The 26,094-nt window shown below is 49.2% G+C and overlaps 4 protein-coding genes and 2 non-coding genes across 14 annotated transcripts; 4 read left to right on the top strand and 2 right to left on the bottom strand.

Moving 5' to 3' along the window:
• Window positions 1-313: 313 nt before the first annotated feature.
• Window positions 314-8,473, top strand: mfsd14a1 (major facilitator superfamily domain containing 14A 1). Its single transcript, XM_029001198.1, has 12 exons — window positions 314-1,475; window positions 1,553-1,654; window positions 2,295-2,357; window positions 2,435-2,562; window positions 2,654-2,768; window positions 3,576-3,794; window positions 5,254-5,367; window positions 5,472-5,543; window positions 5,633-5,745; window positions 5,830-5,927; window positions 6,638-6,792; window positions 7,519-8,473. The coding sequence occupies exons 1-12, from the start codon at window positions 1,395-1,397 to the stop codon at window positions 7,711-7,713; spliced, it is 1,455 nt and encodes a 484-aa protein (XP_028857031.1). The 5' UTR covers window positions 314-1,394; the 3' UTR covers window positions 7,714-8,473.
• trnar-acg (transfer RNA arginine (anticodon ACG)) lies at window positions 368-440 on the top strand. The gene has a single exon. It is a non-coding gene; the product is annotated as a tRNA-Arg (tRNA).
• trnag-ucc (transfer RNA glycine (anticodon UCC)) lies at window positions 751-822 on the top strand. The gene has a single exon. It is a non-coding gene; the product is annotated as a tRNA-Gly (tRNA).
• A 562-nt stretch (window positions 8,474-9,035) lies between the features above and the next one.
• On the bottom strand, window positions 9,036-16,889 carry sass6 (SAS-6 centriolar assembly protein). 2 transcript variants are annotated; one of them, XM_029001196.1, is made up of 17 exons: window positions 16,719-16,889; window positions 16,498-16,558; window positions 16,260-16,339; window positions 16,025-16,129; window positions 15,769-15,940; window positions 15,215-15,292; window positions 15,023-15,142; window positions 14,707-14,898; window positions 14,069-14,263; window positions 13,852-13,941; window positions 13,603-13,782; window positions 12,455-12,536; window positions 12,243-12,376; window positions 12,006-12,137; window positions 10,308-10,408; window positions 10,093-10,187; window positions 9,036-9,522 (listed from the first exon to the last, which is right to left on the bottom strand). In XM_029001196.1, exons 1-17 carry the CDS (start codon window positions 16,781-16,783, stop codon window positions 9,440-9,442), a joined length of 1,965 nt encoding a protein of 654 aa, XP_028857029.1. In that variant the 5' UTR covers window positions 16,784-16,889; the 3' UTR covers window positions 9,036-9,439. The 2 variants fall into 2 exon arrangements, with proteins under 2 accessions (XP_028857029.1, XP_028857030.1); XM_029001197.1 differs by lacking the exon at window positions 12,006-12,137.
• A 473-nt stretch (window positions 16,890-17,362) lies between these two features.
• trmt13 (tRNA methyltransferase 13) lies at window positions 17,363-21,933 on the top strand. Its single transcript, XM_029001727.1, has 11 exons — window positions 17,363-17,500; window positions 17,605-17,654; window positions 17,729-17,795; window positions 17,878-17,940; window positions 18,852-18,921; window positions 19,014-19,120; window positions 19,197-19,364; window positions 19,446-19,518; window positions 19,612-19,686; window positions 19,765-20,101; window positions 20,693-21,933. Exons 1-11 carry the CDS (start codon window positions 17,363-17,365, stop codon window positions 20,871-20,873), a joined length of 1,329 nt encoding a protein of 442 aa, XP_028857560.1. The 3' UTR covers window positions 20,874-21,933.
• lrrc39 (leucine rich repeat containing 39) lies at window positions 20,922-24,819 on the bottom strand. Of its 8 annotated transcripts, XM_029001736.1 has the most exons (9): window positions 24,635-24,819; window positions 24,332-24,525; window positions 24,152-24,257; window positions 23,899-24,055; window positions 23,676-23,812; window positions 21,703-21,848; window positions 21,478-21,630; window positions 21,259-21,401; window positions 20,922-21,128 (listed from the first exon to the last, which is right to left on the bottom strand). In XM_029001736.1, exons 2-9 carry the CDS (start codon window positions 24,457-24,459, stop codon window positions 21,055-21,057), a joined length of 1,044 nt encoding a protein of 347 aa, XP_028857569.1. In that variant the 5' UTR covers window positions 24,460-24,525; window positions 24,635-24,819; the 3' UTR covers window positions 20,922-21,054. The 8 variants fall into 8 exon arrangements, with proteins under 8 accessions (XP_028857569.1, XP_028857568.1, XP_028857567.1 ...); XM_029001735.1 differs by having other exon boundaries at window positions 20,922-21,401; XM_029001734.1 differs by having other exon boundaries at window positions 20,922-21,401; window positions 23,899-24,042; window positions 24,332-24,481.
• Window positions 24,820-26,094: the final 1,275 nt, after the last annotated feature.

The following is a 26,094-nucleotide window of genomic DNA, read 5'->3' as shown; positions in this document are numbered from 1 at the left end:
ACAATTTTTAAATGGAAAAAACTGAAGAAACGCTGGGTGAAGGAGAGAGAATCCATCTCCACTGACGAACACAAGCAGACAGTGGAGCGTCTTGTTGGACCTTAGCAGCTGCCCGTGGTGCTGTCGTCGATTCTCCAATCTTCCCACACCTACAGTTGACCGAACCCAGGATCCATAAGTACGAATCTACAACTCTTCTCTGCCGCTCTCTCCTCCGAACATGTAACAGGCTGTTAAATAATCACGCGAAGTGACATTTTCCACGACAGGGGACCGGGGTGGACGTTGGGGTGGCCACAGCGCCCCCCGGCACCCTTCGCCGGTTACCTCTGGTCGTAAGGGAGCGTGTACACGTCCCGCCGCGGCCGGGCCAGTGGCGCAATGGATAACGCGTCTGACTACGGATCAGAAGATTCTAGGTTCGACTCCTGGCTGGCTCGTTGCAAGGCCCATTTTTTCTATTTTGTTTTATGGAAGTGGTGACGATAAAGATCCTACGATCGGAGGCTCAAGGACCACTGTGTGGCGGCGTGGCAAGAACTGGACCGGTCCGGATAAACTCTCCTTTTAATGGGCCGAACTGGCGAGAAAATGTCCGATCCGGCAACAGAGAGCAACGGTGCAAATGCATCACCTCTTCCGCTGGACGTGCGAATAAACGTCAAAACAGAAGCGATACAAAACGATTATATTCACATTTAAACAATAACAATATGTATATTGACTAAATGGTAGCAGAAGACCGAGCACGCGTTGGTGGTATAGTGGTTAGCATAGCTGCCTTCCAAGCAGTTGACCCGGGTTCGATTCCCGGCCAACGCAACTTACATTTTAATACGTGTTTCTTTTAATGCATGTGAGGGAAATTACTATTTAAAGAACTTAGAGTGTGTGTGTGCGCGTGCGTGTGTATATATATAATGTCTATATAAATAACGATATTTTTCTTTTTGGATTTTCCGTCAATAAAGTCGACGTCGAGTTGAAGAGTCGTTTGGTGACGTCATCACGCAACAACGTAACGTCTTGCGGATTACTGCAGGTCACCGCGCTGTTTGTGTGTCCATAAAATATAAATATGAAAAAAATAGAAAAAAAAATTGTTTGTGAACATGCACGTGCTGCCGATGAAAGCGGAAGTCGGGCAGGAGGGGGCGGAGTCCGTGACGTCGGTACAAATCAGCGCCCCAAAAAGAGAGGAATCGCATGATGTGACGTCATCACGTCCTGCTTGTGGTCGTTTTCGCGTAAATGGCGGCGGCTGAGTGAACGGTCGGCGGGGGCCGCTCCTTTTCTCTCTTTCTGTTTTAACCTCCCTCCCTCCCTCCCTCCATCTTTTTAATTCCGTTTTTTAATAAAGTTCCCCCGGAGACGGAGCACTAGGATGGTCAGACATGACTCAGAGCAAGAAGAAGAAGCGGCCGAGCCGCAGCCTGCTGCTGGCGAAGAAGATCATCATTAAGGACGGCGGGACGGTGAGTTTCCACACCCCGGTCGGCTTCCTGCCCCGGTGTCCGCGGGTTCCCTGACGCCCTCTCCGCTCGCCCCGCAGGCGCAGGGCTTCGGCCCCGGCTCGCCCAGCGTCTACCATGCAGTGGTCGTCATCTTCCTGGAGTTTTTCGCGTGGGGTCTGCTGACGGCGCCCACGCTGGTGGTGAGTTGCGGCGCCGCGCACCGACATACTTGCGGGCTCACCTGCGGGCACCTCGCAGCGACGACGGACCTGTGGTGCCAGTTAAACGGCCTCTGGGCTGGTAATAGCCTGGCGGCTAACACACACGCCTATGAACCAGAAGACCCAGGTTCGAACCCCACTTACTACCATTGTGTCTCTGAGCAAGACACTGAACCCTAAAATTGCTCCAGGGGGGACTGTCCCTGTAACTACGCGGGGCAGTGGTGGCCTAGCGGTTAAGGAAGCGGCCCCTTAATCAGAAGGTCGCCGGTTCGAATCCCGATCCGCAAAGGTGCCACTGAGCAAAGCACCGTCCCCACACACTGCTCCCCGGGCGCCTGTCATGGCTGCCCACTGCTCACTCAGGGTGATGGGTTAAATCTCCGTGTGCTGCTGTGTATCATTTCACTTTAAGGATAAGGGTTAAGGGCGTCTGGTAAGTGCTGTCAATGAACCAGAAGACCCAGGTTCGAATCCCACTTACTACCATCGTGTCCCTGAGCAAGACACTTAACCCTGAGTGTCTCCAGGGGGGTACTGTCCCTGTAACTACTGGATTAGGGTGTCTGGTAAATGCTGTAAATGTAAAAGCTGTTTATTTCTTTGTTCTGCTTTACAGGTTTTGCACGAAACATTCCCAAAGCACACGTTCCTCATGAATGGCCTGATCCAGGGGGTGAAGGTAGTAGAACGTCTCGCGTCGGCCCGTTTGTGGCGGATGGATGTGTTGTGAGTTGTCTGTCTGTCTGGAACCCGCAGGGCCTGCTGTCGTTCCTCAGCGCGCCCCTGATCGGCGCCCTCTCGGACGTCTGGGGGAGGAAGTCCTTCCTGCTGCTCACGGTGTTCTTCACCTGCGCCCCGATCCCCCTCATGAAGATCAGTCCCTGGTAGGTTAAAGGGCAGTTAGCTCCTCCCACGAGACCCCCACCTGACCCGCCTGAGAAACTGTCTGACCGCAGTGTCCTGCTTCTGTGTCAGGTGGTACTTTGCGGTCATCTCCGTGTCGGGCGTGTTCGCGGTGACTTTCTCCGTGATCTTCGCCTACGTGGCCGACATCACCCAGGAGCACGAGCGCAGCATGGCGTACGGCCTGGTACGTACTCACTTCCTGTTATATACACACACACACTTCCTTTTTATCATCCTGGGGTTGGGGATTATATATGGCTTGCCGTATGGGCGTGTTCGCTAGTGTCACATTCGCTGCCAGTGCTGGTAAATCTCTTTATCTTTCCCCATCAGAACGGTTGTATGAAAAACGCAGTTTTTATGGAAGTAAACCACTAACGCACCCTGTGCGCAAGAGGTGTCAGGGGTGTAGATGGACCTGGAAAAGTTGTGGAGTACGAAATTAAGTTCTAAAAAAGCTTTTGCCGAATTTTTTGACGGACCTGATGGGCTCCGCTTTCCACTCAGGCGAAACTGGAGGAAGAAACTTTTCACGGTTCTCGTAAATTCAGTTTGACTATATTTTGGTGATTTTTTTTCCCTCCTCAAATTTGCACAAAGATTTCAGAGAAGATATGGTCATGAAGTAATTGAAAAGTCGCGGAAATGTTTTTGTAAAAATTTGTAAGGACTCTGGGGGTTGAAATAATACAGAATGAAGAAGTATTGTGTATGAGAGCTGTCAATCAGGCTCCGCCCCCCTTTTTAAAATAATACAGAATGAAGAAGTAGTGTGTATGAGAGCCGTCAATCATGCCGGTCAGGCTCCTCCCCCTTTTTAAAATTAGTTTGTAACGGCATCATTAAAGTGTGGAAAGGACCGGCTACTAGTTGTCACTTCACGTCTGATTATTCTAGTAAGTCCAGGCCTACTCGATGTGACATTAGCGAACGCCACGCCTGTTCTAGCGCCATGGAGTCTCGTGTAACGCCGACCGCGTTGCTCTGCCAGGTCTCGGCCACTTTCGCCGCCAGCTTGGTGACCAGTCCGGCCATCGGCGCGTACCTTGGGCGGGCGTACGGCGACAGCCTGGTGGTGGTTCTGGCCTCGGCCATCGCCATGCTGGACATCTGCTTCATCTTGGTGGCGGTGCCCGAGTCGCTGCCGGAGAAGATGAGGCCGGCGTCGTGGGGAGCTCCCATCTCCTGGGAGCAGGCGGACCCGTTTGCCGTGAGTCCGCTGCTTTCTTCTCTTCCACCAGAGCCACTTTGTGGGCTTTGCAGCGTAACTTTGTGCCGCCTGGATGTTCAAAACGGTCAACTTTACGATTTAAACAAGCCGCTCTGGATAAGGGCGTCTGCCAAATGCCTTAAATGTAAATATCCGCAGAGGTCGTCCATTTAAAGGACTCTCACGAGCCGTTTTGTACGAAGACAGTGTCTCATCTAAGGTCCGTGTCGGCAATTTAAAATGTGCGGGACGTTGTCGAGGTCAGCGTTCCGGTGCCACGCCCCGCCTCTTCCCTGTAGGGAGACATTGTAGCGCCCGTGGCTTAAACATTTACAGCATTTACCAGACGCCCTTATCCAGAGCGCCTTACAATCAGTAGTTACAGGGACAGTCCCCCCCCTGGAGACACTCAGGGTTAAGTGTCTTGCTCATGATGGTACAGGGACATGATGGTAGTAAGTGGGGTTTGAACCTGGGCCTTCTGGTTCATAGGCAAGTGTGTTACACACTGTTACCCATCAGCATCACCCTCAACTTTAGCATCTTTCTGGGCGGCCTAGTGGTGGCCTAGCGGTTAAGGAAGTGGCCCCGTAATCAGAAGGTTGCCACTGAGGTGCCACTGAGCAAAGCACCGTCCCCACACACTGCTCCCCGGGCGCCTGTCCTGGCTGCCCACTGCTCACTCAGGGTGATGGGTTAAATGCAGAGGACAAATTTCACTGTGTGCACTGTGTGCTGTGCTGCTGTGTATCACATGTGACAATCACTACACTTTACACATTGTCCTCTACACATAAATGCAGAGGACAAATTTCACTGTGTGCATTTCACTACCACCCATGATGCTTGTCCAGGTGATTCTACTATAGTCACAGCACCCACAGTACAGTGGAAGTAGCGTAGTGGGGAAAAAAAAGTTTACGACCCCACTTACTTCCATTACTACCATTTACCAGACGCCCTTATCCAGAGCGACTTAAAATCAGTAGTTACAGGGAGCAATTTAGGGTTAAGTGTCTTGCTCAGGGACACGATGGTAGTAAGTGGGATTTGAAGCTGGGTCTTCTGGTTCATAGGCGAGTGTGTTACCCGCTAGGCTACTACCAGCCTACCCCAATAACGTAGCCTACTGGCTCAATAATAATAATAAAAAAAAAAAACATTTCTGTTACGCTCCCAGATTTTCATCGGTTTACGAAACCTCGTAAACTTCCTGTTGCTTTTGAATGCCAGTTTTCCAGGGAGGGATGAAAACGCGGAACCTAATAGTTCACGGCGGGATCGGAGCCGGAGACGCGCCGAGCTCCGTTCTCGTTCCTTTTGTTTTCGGGCTCACAACATTAGCCGACGGGCAGGGAGAGTGGTGTTGCCTAGCAACGCAGGCAACAGCTGGACTGTGGAGGGAAGTTTGCGGTAACGGCGCCCGCCTCTCTCTCTCTCTCTCTCTCTCTCCCTGCAGTCGCTGCGGAAGGTGGGCCAGGACTCCACCGTGCTGCTGATCTGTATAACGGTGTTCCTCTCCTACCTGCCCGAGGCCGGCCAGTACTCCAGCTTCTTCCTCTACCTGCGGCAGGTCGGCTCGCTCCCGCCGCCGCCGCCTTTCTGTCTGACTTTCCGCAAACGATGACGGCGGGGGCGCAAAGTTCTTATTACCGTTTTGACTTGTTTTCTTTTCAGATAATGGGCTTCTCCCCGGAAAGCGTCGCGGCGTTCATCGCGGTTCTCGGCCTGCTTTCCATCGTCGCGCAGGTCCGTATCTTCCGGTCGGTAAGCGGCGTGGCGTTTGAGATCCTGCCGCGTGACTCCGCTTCTCTCCTCTTCATCTTTTGTTGTTGTAGACCGTAGTGTTAAGTTTACTGATGCGCTCCATCGGGAACAAGAACACGATACTGCTGGGCCTGGGCTTTCAGATCCTGCAGCTGGCCTGGTACGGGTTCGGCTCGGAACCGTGGTGAGTTCTGCCGACCTCGGCACATGGGCGGCCCGGAGTCGGGGGGTTTCCTGTCTGTGAAATGTGCCCGTTTTCCCGTGTCAGGATGATGTGGGCCGCAGGAGCCGTAGCCGCCATGTCCAGCATCACGTTTCCTGCCGTCAGCGCGCTGATTTCCCGCACAGCAGACCCGGACCAGCAGGGTTGGTCTCCTCTCCTCTGGTCACCCCTACTTCCTCCTCCTCTCCTCTGGTCACCCCTACTTCCTCCTCCTCTCCTCTGGTCACCCCTACTTCCTCCTCCTCTCCTCTGGTCACCTCTACTTCTTCCTCCTCCTCTCCTCTGGTCACCTCTACTTCTTCCTCCTCCTCTCCTCTGGTCACCTCTACTTCTTCCTCCTCCTCTCCTCTGGTCACCTCTACTTCTTCCTCCTCCTCTCCTCTGGTCACCTCTACTTCTTCCTCCTCCTCTCCTCTGGTCACCTCTACTTCTTCCTCCTCCTTTCCTCTGGTCACCTCTACTTCTTCCTCCTCCTTTCCTCTGGTCACCTCTACTTCTTCCTCCTCCTTTCCTCTGGTCACCTCTACTTCTTCCTCCTCCTTTCCTCTGGTCACCCCTACTTCCTCCTCCTTTCCTCTGGTCACCCCTACTTCCACTTCCTCCTCCTCTCCTCTGGTCACCTCTACTTCCACTTCCTCCTCTTCTCCTCTGGTCACCTCTACTTCCACTTCCTCCTCTTCTCCTCTGGTCACCTCTACTTCCACTTCCTCCTCTTCTCCTCTCCTCTGGTCACCTCTACTTCCACTTCCTCCTCTTCTCCTCTCCTCTGGTCACCTCTACTTCCACTTCCTCTCCTCGGTCTTCATGTCGTGAGTAACCTGTCCGGCTCTTCCTTTCCCCCCCTCCCATACAGGCGTGGGTCAGGGTATGATCACAGGCATCCGTGGGCTGTGCAACGGCCTCGGCCCCGCCCTCTACGGCTTCATCTTCTACATCTTTCACGTGGAGCTGGACGAGGTGCCCGAGCGCGGCATCACTACGCAGCATCACTTGGAAATCCATCAGGAGGTGAGTCGTAAGACACACGCACCCCGACGAGACGACTTTACCGTACCGTACTTTACTTTACTTGCCAGACGCTTTTATCCAAAGCGACTTACAAGAGGAAGACGCCAGCAGTTCCCATTCGGTTTCTATAGATTTTGAGTTTACAAAACTGAGAGCCCTGATAAGGCCGAACTTGTCAGGAATAGAACATGCTAGAACTGTTGAGTGCTAGACGAATAATCTTTTATTGTGTGCGTGACTCGTTTGAAATACTTTTTAAACAAGTGGGTTTTCAACTTCTTCCTAAAGGTGTCTGTAGTCTCGGCTAGTCGAACTAAAGTCCGAGATGTGAATTAAAGCGTGTTCCATGAACACGAATCGCTGCCCGTACGGCGTAGCTCTCTGGTCCGGCGTTAGCCCCGCCCCTTCCTCGCCACAGATTGTCGAGTCTATTTACATTTACAGCGTTTTATCCAGAGTGACTTACAATCAGTAGTTACAGGGACAGTCTCCCTGGAGACACTCAGGGTTAAGTGTCTTGTTCAGGGACACGATGGTAGTAAGTTGGATTTGAACCTGGGTCTTCTGGTTCATAGGCGAGTGTGTTACCCACTAGGCTACTACCACCCTCTAGTAATGGAGGTATTGGCGGTGGGCGGGGTTTAGTAACGACCCCGCCTTTTAATAATCTGAGCGCGTCGCGGGTCACCTGCTGAATAAAAACCCCTCTTCCTCTCCCCGCGGCAGAGCGCCGTGATCCCCGGGCCGCCCTTCCTGTTCGGCGCCTGCTCGGTGCTGCTGGCGCTGCTGGTGGCGCTCTTCATCCCCGAGCACGCCAGCCCGGGCGGCCGGAAGAAGCACGCCTCGCCCCACGGCCACCCGCACGGCCCGCAGCCCGCCGGGGACGCCAAGGAGCCGCTGCTGCAGGACACCAACGTGTGACGTGAGCTGCGGGCGCCGCGAATGATCACGTGTTTTATAAAGGAAATAAATGTATATAGTGGTACATATATTTAACGGTGGCGCTAGCGCGGCGGCACGTATTTATTCTGGTTTTATGACGTTTCGGTTTGTTACGCGACGATGTACCGAATCACTCAGGAATGTTTCCGAAGGGACCCGGCCGCAGTGCTTGGGGGACTGGCCGTCGTCACGCGTGTCCTGCGAAGGAAAAATCAAAACGAAACAAACAAAAAAAAGCGCCTTAAGTGACGATCGAACCGTTCGGAGTTCGTAAACGGTGCCTTTCCCGACGGTCGGCAGCGTCGGTGCGGAGAGGGCGGTTGGCCGAAGGGACCGGACGGAGGACCCCTGACCTCTTTCTGGAGTTCCATTTTACTTTTTTTTTTTTTTTTTTTTTTCCTCCCCCCCTTTCAAGAACCACGTTGACGCCATCGGCCTTAGCCCTGCTCGCCAGTGGCCTCCTTACGAACCGTGTCTCCCCTGCGAAGGACGTTCAGCGCTGAGATGTAACATTTGACCAAATAACCACAGAGAGAGAGACTTTTATTGCGCATTTTGCGGTCGCGTGAAATAACTAGTTGTGTGCTCTGCTTATTTAAGAATATCGTGTGCCCGCCTTGGTCCCCTCTTGTTCCGTGTTTGCTGCCTTTTTATTTGAATTTTATTATGTTGTATGCCTGTACATAGTATTGAAAGTATACAGATGTGCATTTCAATAAAGTCTGATCTTTTGATTGTACAGCGTTTTGCCGTGATATGTGATAAACTGTCTGTCCTCTGCGTTTAACCATCACCGTGGTGGACAATGGTAGTAAGTGGGGTTTGAACCTGGGCCTTCTGGTTCATAGGCGAGTGTGTTACACGCTGTTACCCATCAGCCTCACCCTCAACTTTAGCATCTTTCTGGGGCAGTGGTGGCCTAGCGGCTACGTAACCAGGTCGCCGGTTCGAATCCTGATCCGCCAAGGTGCCACTGAGCAAAGTACCGTCCCCGCACCCTGCTGCGGTGGATCAGTGACCAAAACCACCTTCAATTCCACTGAAGTTTCTCGTTGCATGTTTAGAAATTACTGAAACAGCTTAATTCATATTTATGAGCAAAACACCCGGCTGCCTGTCATAGTGCCCACTGCTCACGAAGGGTGATGGGTTAAATGCAGAGGACACATTTCACTGTGCTGCAGTGTATCACTTCACATTATCATGTGCCTTCATCTTGCCATAATTCATTCAGTAAAGGATAGTGAAGGTGTAAATTCATACATCTCAAATGCTATCTTCAGATGAAAACCAGAGACCGGTTATTGCAAATATTTTACTCACACACACAGCTTTTCAGCAAACACATGTATATACAAATACACTGCACTCATTCATTTACATATATACACACAGACACACTGTAATTCAGAATTTGTAGCCTTGTGCATTATTATTAAGAAGTGTATGAATATTGACTTGATCAAGTGCCCTCTGTCTGGGAAATAAATGGTTATAAACGGCTCCGGACGTAAACAAATGAACACCATAAGCCGGCTGTATGTCCAGCTTGGCCACACGTCTGTGTGACAATCTCTCACGCCCCAGAATATCAGACGGAGTGGTGAGAGATAAATGAAGTAGTTAAGAGCCCTGGTTTAATAAATAAAAACATGGAACAGATTTTGCGCACGGAGTGGAATCCTTGTGGAGAACCTGTGTCCCATCATCCTGGGAAGTAGGCGGAAGGTGCGGACGGCGGTCCAGACTTGATAGGAGGCGCAGGTTTTGTCGACGGCATTGGAATATCTGCAGAAAAGAGAAAAAATAAAAATAAAAAAAATTCCATTTGTATCATGATCTGCACGTATAGGGCATCTGTTCTCTAATCATCCAATCAGGGGATTTCAGCAAACACACACACACACACTCAAGCAAGCCTTTCCTGGATGAGTGACCACCCCTGACCTCAGGCATACAGTCTAGCTTTCTCAAACTTGCAAGTCAAAGCAATTTAAAAGCAAAAGCGACAGAACAAGCACGACATTCAATTTTTAGAAAGAGGGAAAAAAAAAAAAAAAAAAAAAAAAAAAAGTTAAAATATATACAGGGTGGGCCATTTGTATGGATACACCTTTATAAGTGGTCAGAAACTTGTAAATAACTCATGAAAGAATAAAGTTACGTTACCATGCACACCATTGTTTTTCTTGTGAAATATGTGATGTCACATGACCCTCTTCCTATTGAAAAAACTAAAGTTGGATCCAAGATGGCCGACTTCAAAACGGCCACCACCCATCTTGAAAAGTTTGCCCCCTCGCATATACCTATATACCTGTTCAAACCTATAAATGAATGAAAGGAAAAAGTAGTCACCTCTGTTGAGATGCATGCTGGGAATCAGGCCACGTAGAGGAATGCTATCATCTCGCCGCTCAAAGTACTTGGATTCCAGTCCCGCAGGTTCCCCACTAAGACAACAAAAGAGCTCGTGGTTAACAGATCATAAACCTGATAGCACCGTGGTGGTGGTGGTGGGGGGGAAAGACCATGGTTAAAAACATACAAGCTGCGGGAGTGGGAAAACTCACTTCTCTTTGTTGGCAAGCTGGCCGCGGTGTACAGGGGGGCTGCCTTCCTTTGCCTCTATCGGAGAAAGACCGGGCTTGGGCACCACTGGATGAAACTGGACCTGACGAACGGCAAAAAGTTCCACGGTTTTTCATCCCGAAATTGCCAGATCGGTCACCCAAACGCAGTTGCACAACCACGTAAAAGTGTAATACTTGGTTCTGTTTGCAATATTTGCATATTGGTTCATTGTTTACTTGCAACATGTGCAATACTGTGGTCTGTAGCAGTTGCAGAAAGCATTTCACTGCACATCATACCATGTATGACTGTGTATGTGACAAATAAAATAAGAATTTGAATTTGATTAGCTGATCCACAGATAACCTGCGAGAGTTGTTTTTTGATGAATCGGCCAATCAGGTACCGCTGGGCAAAGAAGTATTTGGCAGCCAGGAAACTCACATTGTAAGACATTTAAAGAATTTAATCATATATGGCGCAGAAAATAAGTATTTAGCACCTACAAAACAAGCAAGAATTCTTGCCCACAGAACCTTTACTTCTTCGCCATCCTTCACTCGTCTACCCTTCACTGTCTAAGGACACAAGGGACACGATTATACACCTGCACAAGACTGGGACGAGCCAATCTACACCAGGCAAGCAGCTCGGTGAGAAGAGATCCACTGGTGGAGATGTTATTAGAAAACTGGAATCACGGACAATCTCCCTCGACCTGGGACTCCATGCAAGACCTCACCTCATGCGGTACAAATGATCTTGAAAACGGTGAGGAAACAGCCCAGAACTACACTGCGGGAGGTGGCCATGAAGAGAGCTGGGACCACAGTAACAAAGGCTACTATTAGAAACACCCGACGTAATCATGGGCCAAAATCCTGCAGCGCTCGAAAGGTCCCCATGCTTAAGCCAGCACATGTCCAGGGCTGTCTAAAGATACCATCTGGAAGATCCAGAGGAGGATTGGGAGAAGGTCACGTGGTCAGATGAGAGGGGGGAGAATGCAGACTTCCCCGCTGTGAAGCATGGGGGTGGAAACATCATGCTTTGGGGGATAGGACGACTGATCCGTATTCAGGAAAGGGAGAATGAGGCCATGTGTCGTGAGATTTTTGGTGAGAGCATCTTCAGTGACAGCAGCGACGAGGATCACAAAACACAATGCCAGGGCAATGAAGGCACGGCTACGTAAAAAGCATTACAAGGTTCTGGAGATCCAGTCTCCTGACCTCAATCCAATAGAGAATCTGAGCCCAGCGACACCCCCAGAACACCAAAGATCTAGAGAAGATCTGCATGGAAGAATAGGCCACGGTTACATTACAAGATTACATTGAGGTGAACTTTTGCTATTGACCAAATACTTTTTTTTCTGCACCATTATGCAAATATATTCTTTAAAATTATACAATGTGATTAGTGTAATTTTTTGCCCCACTGTTCATTCTGTTTGACGAAGTGCAGGTCGGGCGAATTCTTTAACCAGTGGAAGGCATTTCCGAATTTTTACCCAGTCAATATTAAAGTACAGCCAGGGTGCAAACAATGTGTGCTGTGGATCATCTTCATTATTCATCTTAACACTCTCAAGCAAATCGTTTAGGTAAATAACTACAGTAATAAGAGCCTGGAATGAGAAGCCCGACTGCACGTGAAAAACTCAGGAGGGAGGTGAGAAGAAGAGAGAGGCCTGCCTTGGGTCCAGAGCTCTGGCAGTGTGAGACCGGGCGGGGTCCCGCACTCAGAGGGAAGGAAAGTTTGGAGTTTAGGGTGGAAGTAATGGGGTAGCCCTGTCCACTGGACGGAGGGAAAGATCGACTACCGAGCTGAGGGAAGAGGTGAGAAAAAAAAAAAAAAAAGAGAGTTACACCCAGCACGCACATATTAAAACCCGGCACGCCGAACCGAAGCAGCCGGGGAAAAATAATTACCAAGTTGTGGGAAGTGCTGCCCATTCTCAAGCCAGCTCCAGAAGACGGTGCCGGCGGCGTCTCGAACGCTCCTGCGTTCTCCTGTTTCCTAGACAACTGGTTCTCGTTCAGCTGCTTGTTCAGCCACGTTATGACTGAGGGGGAAGATGAAGGAGAAAGTCGTAACCCAGCGTCCGGGCGGAAGCTGCAGAAGTATAAGTGTACTCGCGTACCGTTCTCGTTGGTCTTCAGCACCTCTCTGCTCTCGTCCAGCTTCTGCACTGTTGCCTCCAGCTGCTCCTTTAACTTTGACACCTAAGAATTGAATTCATTCAAATAAAATGAATGAATGGATGGATGGTTACAGCATTAAATTAAACTGGATTCTCGACAAAATTCTGAATTTGCAAATGATTTGCAGTGTATTTTACTGAGGAGCAAGTGACAGCGATAACGACTCAACAGTTGCAAATGGTTGTAATATTGAATTTGAGACTAAACGTCGTCGTGGTGGTCTTCTTCCACTTATCCGGGTCACAATCCTAAGTAGGGAGTCCCAGACAGCCCTCTCTCTCCCCAGCCACCTCCACCAGCTCCTCCAGCAGGACCCCAAGGCATTCCCAGACCAGACTGGAGATATAGGGTGTCCTGGGTCGACCTGGGGGCCTCCTGCCCGAAACGCCTCCCCAGGGAGGAGTCCAGGAGGCATCCTGACTAGATGGCCCGACAACTGGCTCCTCTCGATGTGGAGGAGCAGCGGTTCTACTCGGAGTCCCTAAGGCTGCACCCTACGGAGGAAACTCAATCGGCTTCTTCTTGAACAGTCACCTTATCGTGGTGGAGGAGTTTGAGAGCCCTAATGATCCTAGGATCTGTGTTGTCTGGGGCACTTGGTGCCCCTGGTAGGGTCACCCATGACAAATTGGTCTTAGGTAAAGGGTGAGACAAAGAAGGGTTCAGAAGACCTTTCATGGAAGAAACAACAAAGAGCCAGCGTACCCGGCCCAGAGGGTTACCGGGATCCCACCCTGAAGCCAGGCCGGGGTTTGGGGCCCGGGCCCAGCCTGAACCGAATACATGGGCTCATCCAACTGTGGACCCACCACCCGCAGGAGGAACATGAAGGGTCCGGTGCAATGTGGATCGGGTGGCAGACCGAGGTGGGAGCTTCGGCGGTCCGATCACCGGACAAGGAAACTGGCTATTGGGACATGAGACCAAATATATTCTCCAAAAAATAAAATAAAAATGTAAAAAAAAAAAAAAAGTCCACGGCTCCTATCATAAGGTGCTGGGATAGACGCCTGTCGCCATAAATATTAGACTTCAATATAGATTATTAAATCCACAAATGTGTGAGCAGGTTATTAGATGAACACACCTCCTCCTCTCTCTGTCTGAGCAGCTGCTGTGTCTCCTGAAGCTCCTTCTGCTCCCTGTGCAGCGTCTCTGCGGTCTCCTGCAGCAGCTTCTCCTGGGACACGGTCACCGTGTTCTTCACCTTGATCTTGCCCACCAGGGCCTTCATGTCCCCCTGCAGCTTCTTGATGATGCCGTTCGCCTGGGTTCATTAGAGCAATTAGCCACTCGCACGTTAAGACTAAAACCGCTGAGCGTTCAAATCGCCAACCTTGATGAGCTCCTCAGACAAGGACTTCACAGTGGCCTCCAACTTTGAAATCTGGAGCTGTTTACCTTCAACATTACCTTCCACGGTGTTCTAGCAAATTAAATAAAAACAGCAAAAATTATTCAGGCCACAAAATATTCCTATAAAAACAACAAAAAATGTGACACTATGGAAGCAATGACGTGCCAGCAAATGCGTAGATGAAGGCATTACGCACCTTCTGCTGCTGAGTGGCGTCCAGCACTTCCTTCGTGCGGAGGACCAACTGGTCCTTGTCTTTGATCTCCTGCTCGAGGACGGCGACGCGTGTGTGCAGCTGGTTGACGAGTCGCTCTTTTTCGTGACACTCGGTATCCAGCGTGCCGTTCTCCCTCCGCAGCGACAGGACCTGCTGTTTGGCCCGCTGGGACTCCTGCTCCGGGGGGGGGGGGGGGGGGGGGGGGGGGGGGGGTGGGGGGGTTGGGGGGGAATAAAAAAACCCGTTACGCCGTTTCACCGAAGCCGCCATACGGCCAACAGGGGCGGTAGGCAAGCGTGTTACCCGCCCGGCGACAGGTCACAGGTTCGAATCCCTGAGCAAGACACTTAACCCTCAGCTTATACACCAGCGCTGTTTTTACATGTACAGTATCACAATATCGTATTGTGACCCGTGTTTTGTGATACGTATCGTATCACGAGATCCTTGCCAATACACATCCCTAATCAACAGTATTTGTGATATCATTTATAAGACATTACAAACTCTGTTAAATTGATTTGATTTAATTAAAATATTTAATGCATTATGGGATTCTCTGTGATTCCCACCCCTAGTCATTATTGTGGGACGGACAGGGTTCTATATTTCCTCACCTCCTCCAAGCCAACCAGCTTGGCCTTCAGGTCTCGGATGGCGGAGTCGCTCTTGTACTTCTTCTCGGTCAGATCGCGGTTGGAGGACTCCAGCTCGGCCAGGCGGTCCTGCAGCTGCTGCGTGTTCCTCAGGTGGGCAGACTCCAGCTCCCGGCGCAGCTGCTCGTTCTGCTGCTGCAGCCGCGTCTGGGTCTGCGTGGTCAGATGAGGTCAGCAGGCGCGCGGGATTACGCGACACGTGTGATAACTACGGTTACGGGAAAAAAAAAAAAAAGCCAGCCAATGACGCATGTCTTGTTTCTGCTGCGGCTTTCACCTCAAGAGCCTTCTCTCGCTCGGCAGTCATGTCTTGCGAGTGTCTGCTGGAGAGGGATGTGGTCTGGGCGGTCCACTCCGACCGCAGCTTGTCCAGCTCCCTGCTCTTTTCCGACAGGGTCTGTGGGACGAGGGCATTAACATGAACGTCAGTGACCAGCCCAGGACTGCCGCATTGCACATTTAATGGTACCTGTTGAGTGTAGCTGAGCTGCCTGGACAAATCCTCTTCGGTCTGCCTCAGCTTCTGCTCCAAAAGAAGTTTCTCTTCCTGTTAAAAACCAGACAAGAAAATCACCTTTGGACCTCTCCAAATTACTCGTTCTATAAGGGCACGAACCACACTCATGTGTGTTAGGTAACCCTACAGCTGTACACATAGTGTCTCATTTAAGCTGCTGACTAAGGACAGAAATCAGTCTTGGTGATGCAGTTTCTTTTAGACTTGACTATTGAAGTGATTGTCATTGTGACACACAGCACGGTGTCCCCGGTTTTTAACCATCACCATTGGTGAGCAGTGGGCAGCCGTGACAGGCGCCCTGGGGAGCAGTGTGGGGGGACAGTGCTTTACTCAGTGGCCGGCAACCTTCTGATTACGGGGCCGCTTCCTTAACCGCTAGGCCACCGCTGACCCTCCACTGACTACTAATACCAATTCTCTGATCTTCATACTGAATTGGCAACAGATGATCCGTGGTCACAAACTGACTCCAGCGTCCAGCGTGAAATCAAACACTTGGCTACCTTCACGCTGGCCAGACAAGAGGCCAGGAACTTCTTGATCTCCACATCAGTCCCATGGAGAAGCTTGAGGGAGAGGTGTGTGAGGTGCTTGAAAGCATTAGTCTCCACAATATTAAGGCTGGCAGGACCATGGCCTAACGTCGTGGAGGGACAGCACAGCTGCAGTAAAAACCTATGTGAAAACCAAAACGTAATCGAAATTGCGGTTACAAGCCAGGTCTGATAAACGGGGATAAATTAATACACCTTCTCTTACCGTGGGTTATCTTTGCCTTGCTCTGTAATGCATTGGTCTAACAGGTCGATAAACTTTTGAGGAAAGGACGCAAAGTCGATCAGCAGTCCTTGCTGGACTTTCAAACTGTCGGAAGAACGAGGGCGAGACTTTTAGCAGAACAGCTGCACGTAGTTTGCATCAAAAAAATGACATTCTACGTTTAGAAATGTGGATACAGCCGTTAGGAAACGTGGGTTATTTCTTCATGCATCACCTTTGAAAGTCCTCCTCTGAGATGATCAGGTTGTACAAAAAGTAAAGATCTGCATCATCAGTCAACCTTACAATGAGGTCCTGTGCAGGAGATATATATATATATATTTTTTTTTTTTTATAGTAATCAGGTTCCAACAAAAAAACAGTTGGTTTGAGACATTTAATACAAATCCATTAAACCTCAACACACAAAGATTTATAAGAGTTTTATAAAAGATTAATAAAAGTGTTCTTACTCTTCGGTGGACTGGATTACTGTTGAACTGTAGTTCAATGCAAATGCGCACAGTCGAACGTCTGGAATCACAGAGGAAATGGTGAACATTCTTTATGTTTTTCATCATTATTATTATTATCATCATCGCGATTTGCAGGCGTGCAGTCCTGACGTCAGGCAGGCCCTGAGCTAGCCTGCTAGTCAGCCGCGTCGCGTTAACAGCACCGGCCACACGCTCACCTGTCGTCGCAGTCTTTACATTTCACCAGCACGTGTAGCGCCTTGTTGAACAGAATTTCGGTCATGGCTGTTTCATGTTCCACGTTAGTCCCCCGGGCCTGAAAGCGTCGAGACTCGGCGTCCCCGTTCACAACTCGGCTCGCCCGGTTTCGAGTTTGGCGCTCCTCTCGCGCGAACGGCCGTTGCGAACGAACGGTTCTTTTTGAGCGGCTCGCTGCGACGAACGGAGTGAGTCGGATCTTTTCACCGAACTATCACTTTTACGTTTAATTAATGTTCCAGCGTGTAAAAAAAAAAAAAAACGTCACTTGGAATTAAATATGTACCGGTTTAGTTTAAAGAAACTATGCATGGTCACGCAAATTATGATCGATCATTTTGTTTGGTATTTGAATGATTCGGACCTTTGAGGAATCGAAAAGAGCACAGACACCGGAAGTTCCGATCTTTTCCTAAAACCCAAAATAAGACGAATTCCGTGGACGTATCCTTCATCGCATCGCCTATACGTTTTTACTCCGCTGATTTGAAACGAATTTAGATACGTTTGCTGTAACCAAATCCGTTTTGTGTTCGGTAACCATTGGTAACCGGCGTTCCAGCGCGCGCGTCGTGACGTAGAATTAAAGTGCCCGGGAAGAAAAATGGCGTCGGTCGCGGTGGCGGACGGCGTGTCCGCGCCTCTGCCGGGGAGGTGTTGCTTTTTCGTGGAGAAAAAGAGGCGCTACTGCAAAATGGTGGTCGGCGGCCGTAAAACATTTTGTGGCGAACACGCGAACGCCGTGAGTGACGGACGGGGAAGCTCGCCGCTGTTGTCATTTCAGCAAACTTGTGTGCGACTCTTTAAAAAGAAAAAAAAATGTCTGTTTTCCTGCTGCTGCAACAGGACCAGGACAGTCCGAGGAATAGGATACCCTGCCCGTTGGACCCAAAGCAGTAAGTCGACAAATGCACAAAGCATTTAATGTCATGAGCAATTCATAAGCGGCCATACCGTGTCTCCTGGTCAGCACTGTGTATGAAGACAGTTTGGCGAAACACTTGAAGAAATGTAACGCAAAGGAGAAGCCTAAACCTGTAAGTGCTTTAAACCCGTCACCTCGATCCTTTCCGCGAATCTTTCACATTAAAAATAACAACAACTTTGTCTTCAAAACAGGTTTACTACGTGAAGGACGTTAATGCTGGAACAGTGGGTGACGAGGAAGCAATAACTAATGAGGTCACTAAAATTATATTCCAAGTACTAGGTACTAATGTAAAAAAATTATCTAGGTTAAAAAAGTGGTAGGGAAAAACGAGGTGGTAGAAGAATAAATAAAAAAAACTTGTCATGTGACATGAGGGATGTGAAGCAGCAGGAGGAGGACGTTCTCCAGCAGCATGTTGATGATGCCTTCCAAAAGTGAAACTGTAGTTATCGAAAGTGAAGTGATTGTCATTGTGAAACAGTGCAGCACAGCACATGGTGAAACATGAAATGTGTCCTCTGTATTTAGCCATCACCATTAGTGAGCAGTGGGCAGCCATGACAGGCCCCCGGGGAGCAGTGTGTGGGGACTTCGAACCAGCAAGCTTTGTGATAAACTGCAGCACAGCACACAGTGAAATGTGTCCTCTGTATTTAACCATCACCCTTTGTGAGCAATGGGCAGACATGACAGGTGCCCGAGGAGCAAGATAAGATAAGATGATCCTTTATTAGTCCCACAAGTGGGAAATGTACAAAAGTACAGCAGTGTTTGTGGACATTGTTTTGCTCAGTGGACTCAAACTGGCAACCTTCTGATTACGGGTCCGCTTCCTTACCCGTTAGGCCAGCTCTTCCCAGTCCCTCACTAATTTTGTGGGCGCCATGCTGACTAAGAATCTTTGTGACATGCAAAGTTATGCCGCAAACTTTTAAACGTTACAGGCATGAATTAAAAACCTACTTGGTACTGTATAAGGTCTACTTCCTTGTGCTTCACGTCCAGTAGGTCTCAGAACAGGACGCTTGGATCGTCACATCATTTTTTTTTTTCCTACCACTTTTCAACCTAAATGTTTTTTCTTCTACATGACCCCTAGGGGGCTTCATACTAATGCTCTGCAGTTTGATGCAAAATATACTGTGTGTGTATTTGCTCCCAGGTACCACTCACTGACCGCACCAGAGCAGAGCTGGACCTTCTCATCCAAAAACTTAAAAATGCAATTAAAGGTGAATGGAGGCTAAGAATATTTCCTGGTTTTGTTTGCTAGCAAATACCTGTTATTGTGTTAATTTTTTCCCCCATATCTTCCATTACGTAGGACTAAATTTAAAGCACAAGGAAAACATACTGTCCCACCCGGCTCTTTGTGGACCCCTCAGCGACCCGAAGAATGGAGACTTTGCTTCCAAACATCTCAAGCAGCAGGTAATGCTCACGCAGAAAAATCGCAGCACTGATTTGAATTCCGGCACACTGCCTGACTTCACGGCCGCTGTAACAGGCGTCCATTCTGGGGAACATGGAAGCTTTAAACCTGCTCGGGCCAAACCGATGTGTTGTCGAGTTCGGAGCTGGGAAAGGGAAGCTGTCTCACTGGATCGACGCGGCTCTCAAAGGAGCAGAGGACGTCCACTTTCTTCTTGTGGAAAGGTCCAGCACCCGATTTAAAGTACGCCCTTGCCAGGCTCTTGCAGGTAGGACCACAGCAGCGTGTCTGGAAATTGACAATCAGTTTCGCGCCTGTTTTAAGGTCGACGGGAAACACAGGAGCGCCGACTCCACGTTTGAGAGGCTTCAGGTGGATATTCAGCACCTTGATTTAAGTGAGCATTGCAAATTTATTTTTATTCAGACATTAGACCTGCACATTTACCAGTAAAACAGTTACGTGATGTGTTCATAATGTTTTCTCTCAGATAGAGTCCCGTTCCTGAGGGAGAGAGCGCTTCCTGTGGTCGGAGTGGGAAAACATCTTTGTGGGACGGCAACAGGTAAAAAAAAAAAAAAAAAAAAAAGACATGGAACTTTCTGAAATCCCTGCTCACCGTCCACTCGCTAATCCTCAACAGACCTGGCTTTGAGGTGCTTGATGGAAGAAAGGGACACGCCTGAGGGTGCTGACCGGCCACCAAGCAAACGGGTAAAACTGCAGGACTCCAGCCCGACGGCGGTGTCCGGGGTGGCCATTGCCCTGTGTTGCCACCACCGCTGCGACTGGAGGCACTATGTCGGCAAAGAGTTCTTCAGGGAGCGAGGCCTGGGAGCTGCAGAGTTCTCGGCCTTCCGACGCATGTCCAGCTGGGCTACCTGCGGCTTTATCAAAGGCCGTGCCGTTTCTCAGGAGGACATTGTCGAGGAAGAAGAGCATGAGCAGGTGGATGAAGCTCCGCCGGACAGACTGGATGAGTGAGTAGTTGGGTCAACCTTCTTAAAAGTCCCCTGACATTAATGTTTTTTTGCTTTTATATCACTCCCTAGTACTGTATCTGGAAACGGCCACTTTGATCCAGTCCCACAATGTGATTTCTCAGGACGCACCGTTTCACCGTCTGTAGCTTTAAATGCTAATGAGGAGGAGAGAGGCGGGTGATTGGTGAAATCAACACCAATCACCAACCACAATGTTTGGTGCAGACGGGAAGTCGTGTCCACGATTTTCCAGAATAAAAAAATTCTCCTTGTGACGACATCATATGGGGACACACACACACACACACACACACACACACACACACACACACATATATATATATATATATATATATATATATATATATATATATATATTACACATATATACACACACACACACACACACACACACACACGGGTTTTAGTAGCCTAGTGGGTAACACACTCGCCTATGAACCAGAAGACCCAGGTTCAAATCCCACTTACTACCATCGTGTCCCTGAGCAAGACACTTAACCCTAAGTTATATAAATATATATATATATACACACACACACATATATTAATTATTTATTTATTTTGTAGGTCCATTTCAGCAGAGGAGCGTGAGCACATAGGACGGCTGTGCAAGCTCCTGATCGATTACGGACGAGTGCGTTACCTGCGGCAAAAAGGCTTCGACTCCGGCCTGTGCTACTACACCAGCAGAGACGTGTCCCTGGAAAACGTGCTCTTAACCGCAGTCCCTGTCTATGCCCAAGAATGATGGGACCAACATCTTGACCAGGCATGGAATGGAGAGCCTTATAATTCATATGGCAAAATTGTTCTATATTTAAAAACGTTAAGGGGGGGGCAGACAGACTACAACAGAAGACGACAAACACTGACAAGACTGGCGGAAGCTTGTAGCATGACAGGACTGCAGACGAGGACATGGAGGACGGTCACAGGGACACTGCTGACTCTGGTGCTCCTTCCAGCGTCACATTTAGAACAGACGTGTACATGTCCCCAGACGCTGCAATACACACGGTGAAAAAACGTCATGAAACCGGAACACTTCAACAGCTCTCTAGTCCATATATGTGAAGGAACGTTATTTTGCTGCTGTCATCTGTGCACACAGTGCACATTAAGTACGGCGTAACCTCGTTTCCGCGACTCGTTGATGTAATGGTGCATGAAGTCGCGGCCGAACATCTCCCGGTCGTCGTCTTCCTCGCCGAGCGCGGCGTTCGCGTCAGGCAGGGACACTTCTAACGTCAGAGGGTTGTCTCGGAAATTCACAAACCTGCGAAATGAAATGCCAGCCTGTTTTTTTTTATTATATATATATATAATGTAGTATATTTGAACCGCGGTTTTACCTGAGGTTGCTCATGCCCTCCATTAATCCAGGAATATCGCGCAGCCTGTTGCTGCTGAGCACCAGGGTGTCCAGACTCCGCATCCGACTGATGTTGTCGGGCAGGTACTCCAGCTCGTTCCTCTGCAGCCAGAGGGTGTGCAGCTTGTCCATCCTGCACCGCGAGCACACGGACCTTAGAAACGACGCGGGGAACGTTCGGCGCTGTGCGTGTCGCGGGGCGCACCTGTGGAGGTCGTCGGGCAGCCTCTGGATCTGGTTGCTGCCCATGTCCAGCCACTCCAGGGCCGGCAGGCTCACTACACAGTCCGGGATTTCGGTGAACTGGTTCATGGAAAGATCCAAGTGGAACAGCTTCTTGAGATTGCCGAGCTGAAGGAAATGGATTTGAGGACTTATTATTTGGGCTGATTGTTTTTGCCGTTTTTATTTATCCTTCATTAAAACTAGAAGAGAAGTTGCTGCTTTATTCTTTAATGGAAACATATGTTAAAAAAAAGTGAAAGTGATTGTCATTGTGAAACACTGCAGCACAGCACACCGTCACGCGGTGACACAGTGAAATGTGTCCTCTGCTTTTAACCATCACCCTTGGTGAGCAGTGTGTGAGGACGTGGCGGATCAGGATTCCAACCAGCAAGCTTCTGATTACGGGGCCGCTTCCTTAACCGCTAGGCCGCCACTGCCCCAGAGGTCCCATGAAATGAAATTTCTTTGCTTTTATATGGGTCTTAGTGTCCCCTAATATTCTATCTGAGTCTTCTTTCCGAATTTCCGAAGTCCCACAATGACATTTCCCAGGACGCACCGTTCCGGTGTCTGTTGCTTTAAATGCTAATGAGGCGGGACGGGGAGGAGAGCAGCTATTCGTGGAAATGACATCACCAACACCATTCACCAGAGACAATGTTTGGCACAGACAGGAAGTCGTGTCGTCATTCTTCCATAAAAATAAAATGAACCCACTGGTTCTTCAGAGCCTCACGTGACAGAACGTTTTTACATCCAGTCACCGAGCAACTGCAATGCTTTGAGCGTTTCGAAGCCATGATGGTCGGTAAAGTTCCCTTTTTAGGGGAGGGCCGGGAAATTCTCTGGGTGGAAAGAGCATGAGAAACGGGAGGTAACCTTTCCCCTTACGATGTCATAAGGGGACTATTTTCCAGGTCCGACCTCTCTGAAAGGCGAAGCAGAACGACCAAAACACTCTTTACACCTATCGTTATTTCTAGCCACATCAGGACCACAGACAGGCTAGGGGAGTGTCACAAAGTGACATTTTCATAATAGGGGAACGTTAAAAGCGCCATATCTGGCTGTTGGAGCTGGGGCTGTGCTGTTACAGGAAGATGCGGATGGAGTTGATCATCCCATCTGCTTCTTCTCAAAAAAGTTCTTAAAACATCAGGTGAACTACAGCACCATTGAAAAGGAGGCGCTAGCACTGATTTTAGCATTGCAACATTTTGAAGTATACATTGGGTCTACCGCACAACCTGTTTTAGTTTTTACTGACCACAATCCCCTGGTGTTTTTATCTCGGATGAAAAACACAAATCAGCGTATTATGCGCTGGTCCTTGGTTTTGCACGGTTTCAATTTAGAGATTAAGTACAAACGTGGGACGGACAACGTTTTGGCTGATGCCTTGTCACGGGCTTTTTAGTTTTTTTTTGGGTGAATCAACATAGTACGTTGATTTTTGGTGGTGGGGGTGTGACGTCCCGTGACAGACTATGGGTGTTTTCTGTTGTGTTTGTGTGTGTGTCTCTCTCTTTCTTTCTGTGTAATGTTGCAGGGTGGCTCCTCATCAGCCATGATTGGACTCCTCCCACTTCCTGCCGTGATTGGTGGGCTGTAATCAGGAAGAGGGTTCAAAATGGTGGCTGCTTTGGTGAAGAGAAGAGAGTTGGTGAAAAGAGGAGGAGAGTGTTTGTGGAAGATAGACTGTTGTTGGTAGAGAAGAATGTTGTTGGTGAAGTGAAGGATTAGGACGAGAAGATAGGTCTTAGACTGCCCAGACCTGTTTTGTGTTTCTGTTGTTGTTTAAATGTCTTCGTTTGTAATAAAAGATTAGCCTTAAGTGTTGTTGCGTCGTTTTGGAGTTTATACTCATATGTCCCATTTGTTTTGTCCCTGACCCTAGACCGGGGACGTAACACCACTCATACCTGTTTAAGCAGCTAGGTCTGCCGGTACCTGAGATGGAAGCTCGTCCAGGTTCCGGTTCATTGCCAGCTCCAGCTTCTCCAGGTTCTCGCAGCAGCCCAGCTCCTCCGGGACACTGTTGACCCGGTTGTAGCTCACCAGCAGCTCTCGGAGCCTGGTCAGCTTTCCTGGACCGCAGGACAATACGCGATTTAAACACAGAGGAATTCAGTTCGTATATTAAGACGTGCGCTGAAACCCATGGGTCACAGACCAATCTCTTTGGGGATCTCTGTGATTGCGTTTCGAGACAGGTCCAGGACTATGAGGTTTTCAAAGCTGCCAATGAAATGCGGGATCTTCTGTAGGCCTACGCGGTGCAGCTGCCACTCCTGAAGCTGGATGATCTGCACCAAAGCTGGAGGCAGAGTCTGTCAGCGTTACAACATAAACCGTCCGGGTGAGATGCTGAAGGGTCACCAGCACGTTGCTTTCAGACGAGAAGATCATTAGATAAGATCAGATACCTTCCATTCTTCCTTCTCTATCCGCAAGATGAGCCGACCTTCTTCTGTGTACACTCTTTCTTTCAACTTGGCAAGCGTTATCCGATCCTCCCACGCTCCGGTCAGCCTAGAGGGTCAAAAACAAAGAGAAATGTCTTCCTTTTTGTTAAAAATAATTGTTCAGGAATGATCTTCGCTCACCTCCCCACCGCTGCCTTGTCTCTCAAGTCTCTCTGCTTCTGCAGGTCCTCCTTGCTTTTTTTGATCCTTGTTTCCCAGAGAGCCTTGATGGAGCTGACCGATCCAAAGCATGCCGCCACCCCTGTCATGGTGAGGGGGAGCCCAGGCGGGCTGGATACGGGAAAGCAAGGCTGCCCACTGTTACCAGGTCAACCCTGGGCCGAGACGGGGAAACTTCTTCTGAGCTAACTTTACTATTCTTTTCTGATACGTGCACGTAACATCCACATTTCTGCCGTGGTAAAGATAAAAACCAGAACTTACCTTTGTCATGATGTGGCTGTGACACTTGTCACCCCGACCCAGAGTGGCCTTCAAAAATCTCTTTACAGCTCCCAAGTTGCACTAACCAGTCCTGTTTCTGTGCACATTAACTTCTCCCTTCTGTGTCTGTCATTGGCCTGCTCCTGAGAAGCGGAACTCTGTGCGGGTCTGGTCTAATTTTAGCATGGAATAACACTGGGAATAGCGAGGGTCACATGCCACAGTTGGCACAAATCAGCTGTCCCCCGATGCATGCTGCTGGAAGAGGTTTGGCGACAGGGTACTTTAGTAAATGTGGATGTATGTTAATTTATAGCATTTTTCAGACAGTGGCCTTTATCCTGAGCGACTTACAGCCAGTAGTTACAGGAAAAGTTTGTCTGAATTTACATTGTTTACATCATGACAAAAGTGAGGCAATAAGATATAATGCAAGTTTTTCAATTACACTACAAAACGTTCACAAACAACATTGTTGAAATTTTTTTATTCAAGATCACATCTGGCAAGCTGCAGAGAAAATGAGACGGTACTACATTTCACATCGCACTGGAGCAGATGCAGAATAATAATGATCATTACATTTGAACAGGTTCATCTGGTAATAATTTGACGCCACGACGTCCGACAGGGGGCGATATAGTCCGCAGGAAGACGAACGCGTTGTTGCCAGTTCCGCTGTTTGTACGCACATATAAAACGATTTTTTAAAATCAGCAGCAACTGTTACTTTAAAGCAATATGATAATAACAGTGGTGTCAAAAGTAAGACTGATGCTGCTTGTTATCGTTACTACTTGTATAGGAGCAGAGTGAGAGTTCCTGCATCGACGTCTGGCAACCTACTCGTGGTAAACCGGGAGCGGTTCTTGAACAAGTACTCGGCGAAAGTGTCCGCGGCGGAGCTCCACGGCCACGAAGCACACGAGTTTGTGCAGCTCGCACCGCAGAGCCTTGCCTCTCCTCCGCCACGGCCTTCATCGCGGGTGTCTCCGGGACGGGCTGGTGCTCTTCTCGGCCCTGTGCGCCGCCTTGCCCCTGGGCTTTACCCCTCCAACCCGCCGGGGGACGCGCTTCTCCCGCTGCATGGCTGCAGAACCCGGGAAATTTATTCACTAACGTTTTTAAAACGAGCAGATGAGGAGATTCGTGTGCTATGGTCGCTGGGTCTGCCGCTACTCGTTTAGTCTGGACTGACTCAGGCTTAAATAAAGCTGTAATATGTGGCTGTAGGACGTTTTTACAACGCCCATAATAAAGGATGACGTCATCACTGCACTGTCACCACTTACAGGGTCAATCTACCCTGTATCACTACTTTCCAAGGTTCCTTCCCTTCTTTCTTTCTCTCTCCTAGAGTTTTTTTTGTGTGGGGTTTTTCCTTGTGTGCAGAAGGGTCAAGTGTGGGGGGGGGGGGTCAACTGCAGGGTCCGTCAAAGCCCATTGAGACATACTGTATG

Source organism: Denticeps clupeoides, chromosome 13 (genome assembly GCF_900700375.1).
Source record: "Denticeps clupeoides chromosome 13, fDenClu1.1, whole genome shotgun sequence".
Taxonomy (NCBI): Eukaryota; Metazoa; Chordata; class Actinopteri; order Clupeiformes; family Denticipitidae; genus Denticeps; species Denticeps clupeoides.
Note: the sequence above shows the minus strand (reverse complement) of the source record. Positions and strands in the feature narration are given on the sequence as shown.